Raw genomic sequence first — 19447 nt, forward strand, 5'->3', positions numbered from 1 at the left:
TAATTTGTATAAGGGCTTAGCTAAAGCTAAGATATTCCTTTAATGCAGTAGTTCTTAACTTTTGGGGGGCCATGGACCTTTTAAAATATTTTGTGGATTCACTCTTCAAAAAAATACATTTAAAATGTTGTATGCTATTTCAGAGAGTTCAAAGAGTCCACGAAGCCTACCCTCTAGACTAAGAATCCTTGCCTTTATGCTACTGAGAGAATTTTAGACTGAACAGATCATTGTCTAACTAGGTCTAGTATTTCTTATGTTACAAAAATTTGCCTGTATCATGCACCCTGCTGAAAGCGGAAAGATAACGTGGATTTCAAATCTTTTACAATTCTCTTAGTCTTTTATCTAATTTTAAATTTAGGAAGTTGAATTAGGTGATTCATTTTTCTTTCAATTCTTGAATACTATAAATTTCATTAATAATTTGTACTAAATGTACACCTGGCATATTATGTGAGTGCTGTTAACTAGGGTAAAGACTTCTACAAAAGTAGTCTTAAACAATGTGTAACAAATGGGCATGGTTGTGTGCTATAAATAAAACTTTATTTACAGCAATATGGAGACGGGATTTGGCCCAAGGGGTCTATAATTTGCCAACTGATTTAGATCATAAAAGACTAGTTATACAACCTAATTGGGGCAGTTTTCCTCTTCAAGAAATAAGTAGTCCAAAGAGCACTTGACTGTGTGTCAGAAGATTCATTCAAATAGTACTTCTGTTATTTATTATTAGAATGGGCAAGTTATTCAACTGCTTGAGTTTCATGTATAAAATTAAGTGTTTTTTCCAGAGAGCTTATGGTCAACTCCAAAATTATATTAAAATTTGAGGCATTGTCTTTTCAGCATCCTTTTTCTCGTTTTTAATTTTTTCTTTCATTCTACATAGGAGCCTTTTACCTTGTATTTGAGTATATGGACCATGACTTAATGGGACTGTTGGAATCTGGTTTGGTGCACTTTTCTGAGGACCATATCAAGTCATTCATGAAACAGCTAATGGAAGGATTGGATTACTGTCACAAAAAGAATTTTCTGCATCGGGATATTAAGTGTTCTAACATTTTGCTGAACAACAGGTAACATAGTAACCATATGAGACTAAGCATTTTCTCCCTTTCTTTTGACACCCTTGGTGTCAGCTAGTTAATTACTAGGTAGGTAATTATAGGTAGACCCAATAATGCACTTTTTTGTATTTATGTACGTCTGATGTCTGTACCTTAGGAACAACTCGTGATAGGGGTACTCTGATCAGTAGAATCTCCAGACACAATATTGGTAAGGAACTACAAGAGGTAGGATTGTAAAGTTTTTTTAAATGCAGACATTTTAGAGAATCACTCACATCCTACAGGAATATTCAGAGAGCTTTTGCTGTAGTTAGTAAATAATACTTTTGTGGTCCTAGGCAAATTCGAACACATTGAATTCTTAGTGAAATTCTCCTTTGTTTAGTGGGGAGAAACATACCTGCTCTTTTAGCTGCTCTTGAGACTTTCTCAGTTATCAAGTTTCAGAGTAAACACAGATGTATTCAATAGCTGGTGACTGACCTTTCGGCCCAGCACTTACTCCTGGGTTTTAATAGTGTAGACAGACAGGAATTTGGTGAAGAACAGTGTTAATTCTTCAGAAGTTTTTATCATCTGCTTTCTTCCTCCCTGGCTGTTTGTCTAAATTGCGTTGGTGATATCAGTTGTGTTACTCACAGTAGTCTTTGGTAATAGCCCTACATATTGAGGAATAAAAAGCAAGTCTGGTGCCAAATAGGCCAGTGTTTGGTTCTGTAGGTAACTAGGCTGTTTGTAGCCATCTTTGATGCACCCTTTGTTTTAAATATTTCTGTTCAGTTCTGTTTAACAAACATTATCTAGATGGGAGTATGGAATGATTGTGACATATTTCCTGTTTTTGTGAAGTCAGGTGACCAACTTTTCAGGGTTGCCCAGGACTCTCCTAGTTTTAGCACTAAAAGTCCCACAAGGAATGGTTGGTCCCTGGAGAGTTCAGAGTTTAGTAGGGAAGCTAAACAGATAAATTGCTCAGTTCAGTAAACATTTATTAAGCTTTTTTTTTCCATTGATTTTGGGAGCATCTGGGAAGATGCAGTCTTGAGGAATGAATAGGAATTTATCAGAAAGACTGACAACAAAGGGTTACGTTTCTAGACAAGAGTGCATATACAAAAAGCACATGAATGTGGAAATAAAATAGCACGTTATGTTTGGAAAACTGTAAAGGAGTCAGTACCGCTAGGGCAAGAAGAGTAAAACACATAATGGCAAGAGATGAAGCTGGACAGTTGCAAAGAGCCAATTTAAAGATCTTGTATATCTCGCTAAGGAGTTTAAATTTTATTTACAGGTGACAGCCATTGAGGGGTGCTGGTTAATTTTTGTTTTTAAATTATACAGCTGATGCATTATTTTATTAATTGTACAAATTATTGTAAAATTATTAGTTGTACTTAAATACCTTTATGAGACAAAACATGGTATTAAAATATCATTCCTTTCTGGGGACTTCCCTGGGGGTCCAGAGGTTAAGACTTCACCTTCCAGTGCAGGGGGTGCAGTTTCGATCGCTGGTCGGGGAGCTAAGATCCCACATGCCTCATGGCCAAAAAACTAAAACGTAAAACAGAAGCAATATTGTAACAAATTCAATAAAGACTTTAAAAATGGTCCACATCAAAAAAAAAAAAAATCTTAAAAAAAAATAGCAATTCCTTTCTGTCCCTATCACTGTGACCCACCACAGTTCTCATTAAAGCTGGGTTTGGTTAATCTGTATCCACAGTAATGATGCTTCCAAAACTTAATGATGATGGCTTTCATCTTGCAGTTTTCTGGACTATAGTATTAATATACTTTCTTCTGTTTCTTTTGCTTCTCTATCAGGGGATATGTCAGGCCAGGGAATGACTGCAGTCTTGCTTGGTGTCCTTTCTTGTGGGTCAGGCCTCTCTCTGTCCCTGACTTCCCATGTTCAGGAAGCTGATAAGGTTTTAGACTAAAGTGAATTTCCTTCTCAGGCTGCTAAGCAGGATGCAGGAGTTTCATGGTCTAGTCTGATCCAGCCAGCCTCTGCTCTTGCCCATTTAGTTCTGTCTACACAGAGACTTCTAGGTGAGATGGCCTAGAGAGGAGTCCTCAGCTGGACAAAGAAGAGAAAGCAGTTCATGAGAGAGGGAGGAGAGCAGGACTGGGCTCCATAATGTTTATTTTATCTTAATTACACAAGTATGAATGAGCATAAATGAGACCAAATTATTTTAGATACAGTCTTCTGTTTTTGAAAAGTCACTACGTGGTCACTATATAGGTGTAGACTAGAGGCAGAGAGACTTATTAAGAACAGCATCAGAAATGATCAGTGCTTGAACTAACCAAGGCATTGCTAGTAGAGGATGGACAGGATGGACTTGGTAGATCAGTAGACTTTGATGAGTGAATAAATGGTGGGGAATGAATCCAGCTACTTTAACCCACAGATCTCTGACTTAAGAAACTATCTACATGAGTGGCACAATGGTCAATATAGGGAATACAGAAAGAAGAGCAGGATGCATTGGGGGAAGAGTAAACACCTTTTGGATATGTCTGTTATATATCCAGGGTAATGATATCAAATAGGCAAATGGTCACATGGAGTTTCAAACTTGCAGTGTAGATTCAGGAGTTATCGAGCATAGAAGAGATGTGAGAAGATGAAACCCGAGGGACTGGTTAGATAGATAGGGAGAAAATTAGGAAATATGAATGCAAAATAGGCAGGTTTAAGAAATGAGTGGTCATAGATGTAAGGTGATGCAGGTAGATTTTAAGACCCAAGGAGAAACGCTGAAAATGAAAAAATCAGTGGTAAAACTGGGGGGTTAGTGGGTGGGTAGCACAATTAATGGGAAGGTGATTGTAGGTATGACTTTAATTTTTTGTTTTTATTAATTTTTATTAAGGATGCAGAGGTTTGAGTATATTTAAATGCTAAGAGAAAAGAAAATCAATAGAGATTCAAGAAAGAACCAAAGTAATTTAAGGGGACAAATTTCTAGAGGAGATGGGGTCAAGCCCAGAGGTGGTAGTACTAATTATCTGTGAACAGGAAAAGAGATTGACGCACTTTTTCTGTAATTAAAGGGAAAGGAGAAAGCAAGGTTAGAGGTGTGAATAAGTTTATAGGTAAAAGAATGTTAAATAGCTCCCACCTCATGACTTCTGTTTCCAATGAAGGTTATTTACTGAGAGTGAATGGGGCAGGGGGTGGATTAGGAAATATGCTGGGTGCTGGTGATGTTTAGGTCTAGCCTGATTTTCCATAACCACACATATATTGCCATTTTAACTTTTAGTCATACCATAGTAGGACTTGCCTTGAGTCTTGGGATCAAAGTAAGAATGCCAAGAAATTTGAGGAAACCTTTTGTCTCAATATCGGGCTCAAATCAGCTATTTCTTTCCTTTTTGCTTTTCTCAGAATTTGTGTATAAATTGAACTTAAAATGTGATGAGGTGTGGGACAGGTGTGTAAGGTGCCCATAATCTTTACTAGGAAGGGTAAGAGTTGATTTAATGTAAAATTTTGTTGCTAGTAGTTTTTTTTGTTTTAATATTCTGTCCCATTGCTCAGACTTTGAGGAGCAGCTCCTAGAATAGCCTCCCTCCCCCCTCCTTCTATCTCACTTTTCTGCTTGATCTGAGCTTTTGGGCACCTGAGATATCCCCAGTCCCTTAAAAAAGGTGAACTGGCTTTTCATTCTCAAGAGGTAACACAAACTGTATATGTGAATAAATAGGCTGCACAAGAATTTAGATAAATATGATTAATCCAGAATAGTTAATAATGGTTTTTAAATAGTTCCCCAAAATTTTGTGTTGCATTTTGTGAAAATATTACTTATCACTGTCAAAGACAGAATATTTAGCAGAGTGAAACGTGGATGTGACCCCTTTAAGGGAGTGGTTCTCAAAATGTGGTTCTCAGATCAGCACCATTGGCATCACCTGTGGGCTTGTTGGAAATGCAAATTCATGGACCATGACCTACTGAATCAGCATCTCTAGGAATGGGGCCTAGAAAACATTTAACAAGCTTTCCAGGTGATTCTTATTTCAAATTAACGTTTGAGAACCGCTCTAAAGTCATAGTTGTATATCTTTATGGTATAAGAATTGATGACAGTATGTTGGTAGAAGGGGCCTTGTTCATCATAAAGATTGTTCAGATCAAAGGTATGTTCTCTGAAAAAAATCTGTTATAGGCACAGAATTGTTGCAGTTTACTTTTGGTTATGAAAAATGTCAAATTAAAAGAAAAAGTTTTGAGACACTAATTAATAATACATATATAATTAAAGTTTTACTATATTTGCTCCCTTTTTATTTTTCTGCCTGACTTATTTTAAAGTAAATTATAGACATCATTATGTTTGACCCTAAATACTCTGATAAAATTATTACCCATTATCTTCTAACAGTCCATATTTTGTATTTTTTCCGTTATGTCAAAAATGTCTTTTGTAAGGAGTTCCCTGGCAGTCCAGTGGTTAGGACTTGGCGCTTTTACTGCTGTGGCCTAGGTTCAGTCCCTGGTCAGGGAACTAAGATCCTGTATGCTGCATGGCGTGGCAAAAAAAAAAAAAAGAAAAATCTTTTGTAAAGCTAGTTTATTCAAACCAGAATCAGTCAAGGATTATGAACTGAATTTAGTTGTTAGGCCTCTTAAATCTCTCTTTATCTAAAATAGCCCTTTCCTTTTTTCCCCAGTAATAAGTATTTAATCCAGCAGCTTCTAGCCACTGTTGTTTGCCAAGAAATAAAAGAAATATTTAGTTAAGGAGTCAAATCCAAAAGTACAGCAGTAGTCCGAAAAAACTCCCTAAGGCTTTGTATAGTAGAGTAGTCAAAGGAGGCTTAATCTGGGAGAGTGACCATTAAGAGTAGAACTAAAAGAGCAGAGGTTAAAATTCATTTTTGTAAATTCCTTTAACTCCTAAATTAGCACTTGACTTTTTAGGTATAATTTGGAGGCTGCTGTTGTTGCTTATGAAAATAATTATTTTTGTTTTACAGTGGGCAAATCAAGCTAGCAGATTTTGGACTTGCTCGGCTCTATAATTCTGAAGAGAGGTGAGTCATTCATCAAAATTACTTGTGAGAAATAGGAAAGAATCTTTTTTATTCTTGGATATGTTAGTATTCTACAAATTGCAATAACTGTCAGAGTTCCCTAATTTCCTAAATGTTACCACCTAGATTTTAGACAGTAAATTCTGTCTAAATTCTTAAATCTGCCTTAGACTAAAATAAATCAACCCAAATTGAAATGGAAGGTATTTCTTCATCACCTTCTGTCCAGTTTACTTTTGAACTGTTAGGTTTCTGTGGAGCTATTTTGATGATCCCATCTTCAGTTGGCAGCTATTTTAATTTGCATTTAATTGTACAAGTATTTTTCATCAGAAACCATTGTAACCACTGTAAATTTATGTCACGGTTGTGTTTTCCATTTTAGCCGCCCTTATACAAACAAAGTCATTACTCTGTGGTACCGACCTCCAGAGCTTCTGCTGGGAGAGGAGCGTTATACACCAGCGATAGATGTTTGGAGCTGTGGGTAAGGCTCTTTTCACCTTTCTTTTGTTTGTAACTCACATACTGTCGAACTTGTATCCTGTTTTATCTCTACATTGGCTTTTTGCAACTCTTCTTTCAGTTCAAAAGGATAGGAATCAACTTTTAGCCAGATTTCAAAGAAATCTGTTGAATATTTCTTAATGTCAGACATAATCTTTTTTTAACATTTCCTCAATTGTCTTTTTTTTTTTTAAGTTTAGTTTGAATTTGGATCCAGATACATTCAAATAAGATTTATAGATTGCAGTTATCTCAAGTCTTTTAATTATAGATTCCCCCTCCATCTCTCTTAGGTTTTTTTCTTCCTTCTTATAATTTTTTTTTTAAAGAAAATGGATCATTTGTCCTACAGAGTTTCCCAGTCTTGACTTTGCTGATTGCATCCTCATGGTGATTTTTTAAGCATGGTTCTCTATTCTTTTTATTTCCTATAAATTGTAGGTGAATTCAGGTTTGATTTCCAACACCGACTGACCCTGAAACTATGGGTATTTTACAGGTGGTTTTGAGTACTTCGGACAGATTACATAGTCACTTGCACATCAAAGTTGGGGGTAGGAAGCAGTGGGAGCCTCTGCCCAGAATATAGGCAATAACTGGGTGCATTATCTGTAGAGAATTTACAGACAATTAAAAAATCCATTACAAGTTACTCTGCTTTTTATTATCCTCTTATACAAGCAGTTCTAAACAATATCTAATAAAATATTCATCCCTATTGGAGCAGATTTACACATACACCACTTCACATAATATGTAATTCTCTTTTTGAAATGTTATTAGCTATTAATGATCCACATCCATCAATTCATTTGTGGTTGTTTTATGATAATGATATTCTAATCATTTCATTCTTTCTTGGAATAAAGGTAGTTTATCTATTTGGCTAACCTTGGGTACAGATGATACGGAAAAGGTTTAATTAGGGAATTCCCTGGAGGTCCAGTGGTTAGGACTTTGTGCTTTCACTCCTGAGGGCCTGGGTTTGATCCCTGATCAGGGAACTAAGGATCCCATAAGCCACGTGGTGCAGCCAAAAAAAAAAAAAGTCGGAGAAGTTTAATTAAAGGTTTAATTCTTTCATTTTATTTTGCCAGTTTTCAAAATAATGAGTTGACTTGCTATTATCCTGCAAAGATGACCAAAGAGAGGTTTTTTGGGGTTTGTTTTTTAGTTTCATTATGAACTCGTGGATTTAAACATACTTGACATGTTTTAATTCATTATAGTTATCATGCTCATTCCTCTTCAAACTGTCCAGTCTTCGGTCAGTGGGAGTTTATTCAGGTTAATTCTTGGGACCTTTTGATTCAACCATAGTAGTCTTTGATAGCCTTCATTGTTTTCTGGTTCTAGGTTCATCCTGTTCATTTCCTGCCACAGACCTGGAATTGGCCATTTCTCTAAAGAATCTTATTTCCACAATTTGTATGTTAGAGGCATAAACATTTTATTTTATTTATTTATTTTTTTTGGCACACGGGCTTACTTGCTCCGTGGCATGTGGGGTCTTCCTGGAGCTGGGATCGAACCCGTGACCTCTGCATTGTCAGGCGGATTCTTAACCACTGCGCCACCTAGGAAGCCCCATAAACATTTTAAATGGGCTGTGTTAATTACATGTTTCTTACGCTGTATGATTTATGCATGCACACTGACCTTGACCTCCATATTTTAGGATTCTGACACATATACTTCCCAGTGGAGCATGTCACTTTTTTCCATTCTTTCTTTCCTCTATTAATGTCATTCTTTAAAAGGAGCACTACAGGGCTTTTATTTGAAAATTCAAAAGAGTGATGGAGAAGGAGCATAATTTCTGTAGTGGCCTACCCAATTCAAATGAAGCTTTAGTTAAATTTTACTGACTCAAGCTGGGCGTGTTTGTGTTCTGGACTATTTGCTTTAACGGTATTAGCATTTAAATTGTCACAACTAGGCTCTAAAGTTAACGCCCCATTAAGATGCTCAGGGAAAGTTCATAGCTCTGTTGGTACTATTTCTGTGCAGCCTGCTACCTCAGTGCAGTAGCAAAGTGTTGATTACATAATGATGTCTTCCCCACCAAAGGACTGGAAACTGAAATAAAAGAAAAAGCAAAAACACAATTGGAAATTAAAATTATAGAAAATTATACTTTCTTTAAAGCTCAGTGACTCTTTGAATTGAGATTTTGCTTGACTTTTGATATGTACTTACTACTTTGGTGATCCATGGTAGTCTCTCTGAAGATATTTTTTGGGATGTTCTTGACAGAATTAATTGATGGAGCAGTTCAGTTTGAAAATCAGGGGAGAAACCAGAAAGACTAGTATAACACATTATACGTAGAATCTGAAAACTCAGCTGGGTTTGTCCTTTCTGCATTTTATTTTACATGTTGTGATAACGCTGTATTTGGAACTTGATTTGGCAGTTAATAATGGAAACAAATTTTACTTATACTTTTCTTTCTCTGGATAAGGTTTGAGACAATATTGGAAGTAAGAATTTTAAGTTAAGTGCTAAAAGAAAGGTGCTAATAACTTTAAAAGCTAGGTTTGTTTGCTTTCTCAAATTTTGTCAAGCTAAAGAATTTCAAAGTTAAACTATATACAGTCATCCCACAGGGGGTTTGGTTCTAGGACCCCCTGCATCCAAAATCCGGGGATGCACAAGTCTGTTATATTAAATAGTGTAGTCTTTGCATATAACCTACACACACCCTCCCACATATCCTCCAGTATACTTTCAATCATCTCTGATTACTTACAATACCTGATACAATGTAAATGCTACATAAATAGTTGTAAATACAATGCAAATGCTGTGTAAATAGTTGCCAGTGTGGCAAATTTAAGTTTTGCTTTTTGGAATTTTTTTCCTGAGTATTTTCAGTCCAAGGTTGGTTGAATCGGCGGATACAGAGGGCTGACTGAAAATATTGATTTTGGGAGTATTTGTAAATTTATCTTATTTCAGAGCACAGGCCAGAGAAGAGATTCGTTGTTCATTTTTTCTTTCCCCACTTTTTGAAAAAAAAAAATATTTCAGGCATACAAAAAAGTATAGAATATTCATGTAATTTTTTCATGTTTTAAACTTATTTTGAAATAATTTCAAATGTACAGAAAAGATACTAGAATAATACAAAGAACTTTAGTATAGCCTTTGTCCAGATACACTGTTTTTTTTAACCTTTCAGTTGAGATTTACAATAAACTGCATATATTTAAAGTGTGTAAGTTTTGACATGTATACACCAGTGAAACCATCACCACAACCGAGGTAATGGTCACCTCCAAAATTTTCCATGTACTCCCTCTTTATTGTCCACAGCATCCCATTCCCAGGCAACCACTGGTCTGCTCTCTATCACTTTAGATTGCTTTCCATTCCAAAAATTTTATGTAAATAGAATTATACTATTTATGCTTTTTTTCTCTCTGGCATCTTTTACTCAGCACAATTATTTTGAGATCATTCATGTTAGATTCACTAATTTTTAACATCTTGCCACATTTCCTTTTATATTCACATATGTATATATTATATGATATGTATATATATTTTATATAAGTACTTATATATAATACAACATACAAAGTATATAGAATAAAATGTGTGTTTATATATGTATACCATATTTCTTTTTCCAGAACTGTTTGAAAGTAGTTCTATATATCATGCTTCTTTCCCTCTTAATATTTACTTATTATAAATTTATTTTATTTTTATTTATTGGCTGTGTTGGGTCGTCATTACTGCGTGTGGGCTTTCTCTAGTTGTGGCGAGCAGTGGCTACTCTTCTTTATGTACAGGCTTCTCATTGCAGTGGCTTCTCTTGTGGAGCACGGGCTGTAGGCACACAGGCTTCAGTAGTTGTGGCATGTGGGCTCATTAGTTGTGGCACATGGGCTTAGTTGCTCCGCGACATGTGGGATCTTCCTGGACCAGGAATCAAACCCATGTCCCCTGCATTGACAGGTGGGTTCTTAACCACTGCTACCAGGGAAGCCCTCGCTCTTAATATTTAATGTACTGTTTCCTAAGAACAAAGGTATTCTCTTATATAATCACAGTATAATGATCAAATTCAGGGAATTTAACATGAATACAGTGTATTTAATAGAGTACTTTAACCTACATTCCATACTCTGGTTTTGTCAGTACCCACATAATGTCCTGGAAACAATACCTCACCTGATAGAGGATCCAGTCCAGTCATAAATTACATGTTTTCATTCTTTAATCTGGAACAGTTCCTTAGCCTTTTTTTGGTTTTGATTTTGGCTGGAATATTCTGTAAGTGTTCTTTTTAACTTTAGTTGATTTACAATATTAGTTTCAGGCGTACAACATAGTGATTCAAAATTTTTGTAGATTATATTCCATTTAAAGTTACTATGGGGCTTCCTAGGTGGCGCAGTGGTTAAGAATCCACCTGACAATGCAGAGGTCACGGGTTCAATCCCAGCTCCAGGAAGATCCCATATGCCACGGAGCAACTAAGCCCATGTGCCAAAAAAATAATAATAATAATAATAAAGTTACTATGAAATATTGACTATATTCCCTGCTCTGTACAGTATCCTTGTATCTTATTTTATACATAGTAGTTTGTACCTCTTAATCCCCTACCCCTGTCTTGCCCATCTCCAATTCCTCTCCCCACTGGTAACCACTAGTTTTTTCCCTATATCTGTGAGTCTGTTTCTGTTTTGTTATATTCATTCATTTGTTTTATTTTTAGGATTCTACATATAAATGATAATATACAGTATTTGTCTTCGTCTGACTTATTTCACTAAGCATAATACCCTCTAGGTCCACCCATTTTGTTGCAAATGGAAGAATTTCATTCTTTTTATTTCAGAAGTGTTCTTTTTAAGGTGTTAACATTTGTACTTACATGAACCCTGTTTGCCTCTTACTGATAATGTTAATTTTGATCACTTGGTTAAGGTGTTTTTTCCCCACTTAAATATTTACCAGTTTTAATAAGTAATTTGTGGAGAGATACTTGGAGACTATGTAATTATGTCAATATAGTTTTGAAAGGCCTTTTCAAAATGGTAAAAGTGTTTAAGTGTAATATATTTGAAAGTCCTATTAAAACTGATCCTGACTGATGACAATAAACTTTTCTTTACAAATACAGTGCCAAGAGGGCTGTGTATAGTGCTCTTTCTGCAGAGCAGATGAATGAAAAAGGCTAATATTCTTTCTATTGCAACTGCTGAGCATCTTTGTAAAATTGAAGTGTGGGTTTTTTTAGTGTTTAGTTATTTCCTTAATTTACAGTGGAATTGGTAGAAAAGGACTCTTGACTCCTTTTTTCTGCTTATAGACTGTCCTTTATAGGTGGCAAAAGTTTGACCTACCAGCAAATCTAAATCCTTTATACTGTTTTCACTGCAAGAAATATTTTCTTTTATGAAGCTCAGGCCCTGAGTTTTGGCTTATTTAGTATATCAGATGCAGCCTCTGATATATTGTAAAAGTTTATTGAGATACACTTTAAATAGGCTCCAGGGACTTCTCTTCTGACCTCTCGATTTTATTCTTTCCAGATGCATCCTTGGGGAACTGTTCACAAAGAAGCCTATTTTTCAAGCCAATCTGGAACTGGCTCAGCTCGAACTGATCAGGTACAGCTGTGCATGTGCTCTGAGTGCCCAGGGGTGATAGGTAATCTCATCCTCTAATTTTTAACACTTTACAGTCATTCTACTAAATGATTTTATGCTCCTTTTGTCCAAGTAAGTTTCTCTTCACTCAATCAAGTTTACTATATATTTTGTCATGGACTATGTACAGAAAGAAGTTGTATTCCACCTACTTCTTAGGGCTTTCTTTGCATATTTTTTATTAGTTCTTCATATAAAAGCATCCTGTTTTCAGGATAGCTGTTCCATTCTTACTGAGGTTAGATTAAGATCAACTTTATTCGTTAAGCATTCACTGAGCCTGTTCTATAACAAATTCCTATCTCTGTTAAACATTAGGATTCAGAAATAAATACAATAGGTCCCTGCATTCAAAGAACTCAGAGCTTAGTAAGTGATGAATCATGTAAACAGATAATTATAAAAGAGAGCCCTTGGGAAGGTCTGGGATTGGGGTGGAATTTGAGTTTTGTTTTTTGTGTGTGTGTATTTGTGTTTTTTGTTGTTGTTGTTGTTGTTTTTCAATAAGATTAAAGGGAAGAATACAACAGGCTTATGTGGACTTTTTTTTAAAGGTGGTACATAACTCATTATGTGTTGTGCAATAAACTCAGTTTTCCATCAAAATTCCAGTCTTAGGCTCTCTTCTGCTAGGTTTCCCTTTAGGGGCATTATAGGATCAGCTCAGCTCTTTACAATTAATAGTTAATGAACAGAACAAAATTAGTAATGAAAACCTATGTGGAGGATTAAGAACATGTTTTACAAAACCAAATATGTGAATCATTTTGGACTATTATACCAGTATTTTCTCTTCACTATCTTGTAACCAGTCTTTCTGTCCTTAAAGCAGTGAGGTCAGGTTTTACCTCTCTGCATGCCTTTTAATTTAATAAGCCAAGATCTCCCAGACCTGAGCAGGTAATAATTTCTTCTAGAATCTCCAGAATTTATGATGCTGACCCACTCACTTCCTTGTTCTTGCTTTTTGCTTTGTTTTCAGTCGACTCTGTGGTAGCCCTTGTCCAGCTGTGTGGCCTGATGTTATCAAGCTGCCCTACTTCAATACAATGAAACCGAAGAAGCAATATAGAAGGCGCCTACGAGAAGAATTCTCTTTGTGAGTTTGACAAATATGTACATGTAGTTTCTGTGTTTGGCTGTTGTTTGGACTTGGCTTTTTCCTGTGCTAGGGATTAGTGCTGTCCCAATTTATTATGGTAACACATCATAGGAAAACATTTTATTTTTGAGCAATATGAGTTTTATTGTAGCGCTTTTATAATTTTCTCATATGAAGGCTTTAGCTGATAGAAAACCATTTTATTTTGAATGATACATATGTTTTCTCATGGTTCTTTTGATCTTCCTAAGACAAAAAGGGAATGAAACTGATGGCCTTGTGTTTTTTACGTGTATTTCTATTGCATTTCTTGAATCCTGTGTGGAAGCACACCTGCTTGTTTGTTTAGCCAGGTTCCAACTCCCTTCCCATAGTTTTACATAGAGCTGGAAATTCAGAGACCTTTGACACAAGGTTACAGGTTTAATAACTATGGGGTCATTGTAAACATGTTCTTTTTCTCTTCCTTTCCACAGTATCCCTTCAGCAGCACTTGATTTACTGGACCACATGCTGACGTTAGATCCTAGCAAACGTTGTACAGCTGAACAGACCCTACAGAGTGACTTCCTTAAAGATGTTGAGCTCAGCAAAATGGATCCTCCAGAGTAAGTGCTGGTGGCCATGTAGTGACCCTAAGATGATAAACTCAAAATAATAGGTTTTTTAAGAAAGGAACTGCAGTGGCCAGCCAAATAGAGAGGTGTCTTTGAGTCTTATGGTTGATAAGAGGTTTAATGCTTTATGTTTTCTTTCTTTCTTTTTTTTAATGTATTTATTTATTTGGCTGCACTGGGTCTTAGTTGCGGCATGCGGGATCTAGTTCCCTGACCTAGGGATCGAACCCAGGCCCCCTGCATTGGGAGCATGGAGTCTTAACCACTGGACCATCAAGGAAGTCCCTATGTTTTCTTTTTAAACAAGGAATAGATTTAGACATGTTATTTGTTATAACTGGACCCATGCTCTCTTCTTTTGTCCCTGGATCCCCATCGTATTGCTGTATACAACCTCTTTGAAAGTATTCCTTCTAATTTTTGCTTTTAACCATTTCATCTTTTTTAATTCCCTGTATCTGCAGTGACCATGGTATTCCACACATGCAGGACAGTCCTAATTTTAAATAGTTTGTCTCACTATCAAGCCATATGTCCTGAATTTTGATACAGAAAATATGGTCTTTGAATGTGCCCTTCTTCCATCAGAATCTCATTAATTTCCTGTATCGTATGGGCTCCTCAGAGGTTCTACACTCACATCTCACATTCTGATAGATAAAAATCTTTGTCACTGACAGCATTACAGCTTTCATGTCAGAGTGTTTTGGGAATTTCTTTCTTATAGAAACACTGTGTATGTTAAATATACGGGATATTAGTACACGAACAGGTAATAACTACAAATCTCATAATCCAAAGAAATGTTCAAATTCATTTATTGAGTTTGAATATTGATACATTGAATGTGATTAAAATATGTAAACTTTTTAGTAAAAATTGGAAACTTGTTATAGAGAAATTTTGGCTATGGTACTCTTTATTATGGGAAGATTTAACATACTGGAATTTATTGAGCATAGGAAAGTCTGGAAATATATTAAAATATACTAATAAACCTCGCAAGTAAAAATATCTAGTCATGCAAATTCAGTGAGCAGAAAGAAGAAAGAACCAGTTTCTTGGTCCTTACAGACCAAGTAACACATAAGTTGATTTTAGATAGAGGTGATTTAATCATGATATGCTCGTGTGGTTCCAAGATTTAAATTTCCACCTTGCCTGGACTTTTTGTAGATATTAACAAGGCAGTCACTTCTGTTCTATTTATTCCCAACTGAAACTTGACCAATAAAGGTCTCCTTTATTTTTGTTATGCCAAGCAAGAACAGTTATAAAACTTAGCTATTTGACTGTAATATGGGCATTTGTATAGTAAGTGTGTCCCTGGTATTAGCAAGATCTTCATTTCTCACTGTAGAAAGATATCCTTTGGGCTTTTGGATTTTTAGTTTCTCAGACTGCCATATGCCATGATTCTATTTATGCTGCTACTATCTGTTTACTAACTTTTCTGGTTATTTTTATATTTTCCTTATCCTTTCCATTTCCCCTTGCTCTTTGCCTTCCCATTTTAATCTCTTGTTCCTCCATTCACTCACTACTGCATTCCCACACACATTTCCCATTTTCTTTTGTCTTTTTCCAGCCTCCCCCACTGGCAGGATTGCCATGAATTATGGAGTAAGAAACGGCGACGGCAGCGACAAAGTGGTATTTTGGTAGAAGAGCCACCTCCACCCAAAGCCTCTAGAAAAGAAACTATCTCAGGGACAAGTGCTGAGCCTGTGAAGAACAGCAGCCCAGCACCACCTCAGCCTGCTCCTGGCAAGGTGGAACCTGGGGCTGGGGATGCAATAGGTCAGTGCTGGGATGGAGCCTTTGTGCTTTTATTAAGCACTTGGCAGATTTTGAAGGTCAAGTGCAAGGATTTGTGTGTGTGTGTGTGTGTGTGTTTTAGTTTTTAGCCACTGAAGCATTAATAAAGAGGTTGGTATCTTCATTATGCGAAGAAGGAAATAAACCCAGTTTTGTACATGTGGTCTAGAAAACTTACAGTAGATTATTTTCCCATCCTGAATACTCTATCTCAGTTCGGTGTACGACATAAATCAGTGAATTAGGTAAGCTGAATTTAATTTAAGATTAGTTTACCCATGGCTCCCTAACACATAATTGGAGCCCTGTTTATGTTAGATTTGATAAGACCTTCTTAGAATTTAATCATAAATCACAATTGCTAAATGTAGTTAGTTCTATAGACTATTTGATCTAAATATATCAAAAACTGTGTAATAATGAATTACTATAAACAACAAAGTAGCTCCTCTGTGGTGTAACCATTTTTTTCTGAACTACGGCTATTCCTTCCTTGGCTCACTTTTCCTTCTTTGTCCACTTAAAACAGTGGTTTTCAATGCTGGCTGCACAGTTAGAATCATCTAAAAAGCTTTAAACATAAACACCTCTAAACAATTGCCAGATCTCTAGGGATGGGACCTGAGGCTTCTGATTTTAAAATCTCTCCTGTTCTGATGTACAGTAAGGGTTGAAAATCACTGACCTTGAAGAATATAGATAAAATGAAGTCACTTTTACTCACAATACAGAAATGTTTTGACTAGTCCCTGTATTTTTAAGTGAAAATGTAAAGAATAATAAATGTGTCATGACAGTTGGAGGCATAAAAAATGAGACATTCAAAATGAAACTTCATTCATTGGATATTGTAAGTTGCTGTTGCCAACTGAAGAAGGCAAAAGTCCTTGCCTTGCCTCATCCTCTTATATTGGCTCCACTGTCTCTCCACAGGCCTCGGTGACATAACACAGCAATTGAATCAAAGTGAATTGGCAGTGTTATTGAACCTGCTGCAGAGCCAAACCGACCTGAGTATTCCTCAGATGGCACAGCTGCTTAACATCCACTCCAACCCAGAGATACAGCAGCAGCTGGAGGCCCTGAACCAATCCATCAGTGCCCTAACAGAAGCCACTTCCCAACAGCAGGACTCAGAGCCCACAGCCCCAGAGGAATCTTTGAAGGAGGCACCCCCTGCCCCAGTGGTCCAACCTTCAGCAGAACAGACAACCCCTGAAACTGCAAGCACACCAGCTGACATGCAGAATATGTTGGCAGTTCTCTTGAGTCAACTAATGAAAACCCAGGAGCCAGCAGGCAACCTGGAGGAAAACAACAGTGACAAGAACAGTGGGCCACAGGGGCCCCGAAGAACTCCCACAATGCCACAGGAGGAGGCAGCAGGTAAACAGACCGGTCATGAATCTCATTGAGCTCAGGTGCTGTTGATCCTCTTAAAAATCTCTAACATTTTCTTTTTCACATCAGTGGCCTCAGTTTCAGTTTTTCTGTAACCTAGTCTACAGGAGAACATAGCACCAAGTGATGTATTTCTTGCCCAGCTTCTTTTTTTTTTTTTTTTAAAGAACTTTTATTGAGATACAGTTAACATACGATAAACTGCATATATTTAGAGTGTACAGATTGGTATTTTTTTTCTTATTAGTAATGTATATGTTTGCCCAGCTTCTTTTATTTAAGTCTCAAAGCTTCTTAAAGCACCTTTCATATACTGATTGTTTTTCCATTTTTCCATTTCCTAGGAAGTAGGTAAGTAAAGTCCCTGTGTTCTCACACAAGAAAACGACAACTGTAGCTAATGATGCATCTTGAACCTCAGTGTGTGTGGTGGCTAACTAGTACTAGCACTTGAAAATCTGCCTTCCAAACAAACCATTATCAGATTGTACAAATAGTCACTTGTACTCTAATATAAATGCTAGATACCAGAGTCTTAGCAGAAACATACAGTCAAGAAAGCCCTAAAAAATGTCATTGTTAATCTCCCGAAGAATGATTTGAGAAGATTTCTAAGTAGATAATTAACACTGTACATTTCCCTTCCAAAAAAAAATAGCATATAAAAATGAATCTGTGTTCCAGAAAGAGATAATTAAATGGACCCTAGACTAGGAATTGGGCATTATATTTAAAAAAATCTGAAAAAATGAAATATGTATACTTTGATCTCACATGACCACAGCACACAATTTATTGGAAGGAAAAGAAGTTTAAATTTTCCAGTCGATTCTGATTCACAGTCTTTACTTGCAAAATCTTTACTTAACAAAGTGTTTTCAACTCCTTGGAAATTTTTGCTGTCCACGAAGACCCCATGAATTGGGGAATGAGAAGATTTACAAGGGCTGAGGGGGTACATTAACCTTCAACTTTTAGGGTGTTGCATTCACGTTTCATATGGGCTGCTGCAGAGAGTATATGCCTTGTTTCTACTGGCATTTATCATGTGTGAAGTTTAAAAAAAAAACTGAAAGGTAACATAAATAAAATTACCCCTTTATAGATAGGGAAACTGCAATCCAGGGAGTTTAAATAAGCCTGCCTCTGGTCCCACTGCTGGAAACGTTATTGGCAGAGGCAGAACTAGAATTCCTATACTTTCTTAATGTGTTTATTTTTAATGTGTTTCTTAATTCACTTTGCTATTCTGTCACAATAATTCCAATTGTTTTTAAGAGACTCCAGGACGTGGAATAACAGAGAAAGCAAATCTAGAATTAAAGTAGGCCTTTTTGTTTCATCTCTCACTGCCACCCACCCCCCAACCAAAAAAAAAAATCAGCTATAATCAAAATATCTGAAAGAAGTTGTTCAAGTTAAATGGCATAGTGATTGAAAGAAATTCACCTAATAATTGAACCAATAAGCTATCAGCCAAACGGTGAAATTGAACTAAAATTAAGGCCTGGCACATGGACAGAAATTGTTGGATTTCTTTTCAGAGGAGAGTAAAAATGTCATTCCTAATGATTACAGTCACTTCCGGATTATCCAGTTGGTGTCTCTCCTATGTCTCTATGTTCTTGTTTCTCCCCTGCTACCTTTCATTTGGCCATTTTACTGTTCATTAGCACTTCCACCAGAGGGCAGACTGAGTTAGCCAGAGAAGGTAAAAATCTGTACTTTGGCTACTGTTTATCTATTCTAAACTTGTTAGGAAAGGGTTTTGGTTGAAATCTAATGAGTAAAATGAAGTTTTAAGTTATTTGTATATTTCATTAATCCCTCCCGCCATTGGTACAAGCTGTTAAGGATTGGCAATATTGTTAACACTTTGAATCTTATAACAGTATTTTTTATGTGATATTTATTTTTAATTCTCTTAAGATATTTTATTAACCTTTAATAGTTCTTTACAACCCATCTGCCTTTGCTATTTTGAAATAGTTTTCATCATCTCATACATGTGAAAGAATGTGAGCTCAAGAATTAGTTCTATTGAAATACAGCTAGGCTGTTTACATAAAAGGCAAAGTTTAAATATGAAAAGTAGTATAGATGGAAGAAAGTAAGTTTAGCTTTGTCCATTTTTGTAGTTAGGCATTTTAAAGTTGTTTGCCCTTAGTATTAAAAAACAAAAACAAACAAAAAACC

At 36.2% G+C, this 19447-nt stretch overlaps 1 protein-coding gene across 8 annotated transcripts in view; it reads left to right on the forward strand.

Moving 5' to 3' along the window:
- The window catches only part of CDK12 (cyclin dependent kinase 12), a 91016-nt gene that overhangs the window by 16633 nt on the left and 54936 nt on the right, over nt 1-19447 (forward strand). For all 8 annotated transcript variants that reach the window (XR_009049939.1, XR_009049940.1, XM_057714858.1 and 5 more), the window contains exons 6-13: nt 896-1085; nt 6081-6137; nt 6523-6624; nt 12197-12274; nt 13296-13412; nt 13892-14023; nt 15621-15832; nt 16784-17236. Coding sequence is in view for 6 of the 8 variants with exons in the window: in XM_057714858.1 (XP_057570841.1) it covers nt 896-1085; nt 6081-6137; nt 6523-6624; nt 12197-12274; nt 13296-13412; nt 13892-14023; nt 15621-15832; nt 16784-17236 (1341 nt within the window). In the remaining 2 variants the exon portion in view is untranslated. The remainder of the gene's footprint in view (nt 1-895; nt 1086-6080; nt 6138-6522; nt 6625-12196; nt 12275-13295; nt 13413-13891; nt 14024-15620; nt 15833-16783; nt 17237-19447) is intronic.

This window comes from Hippopotamus amphibius, chromosome 17 (assembly GCF_030028045.1).
Source record: "Hippopotamus amphibius kiboko isolate mHipAmp2 chromosome 17, mHipAmp2.hap2, whole genome shotgun sequence".
Lineage (NCBI taxonomy): Eukaryota > Metazoa > Chordata > Mammalia > Artiodactyla > Hippopotamidae > Hippopotamus > Hippopotamus amphibius.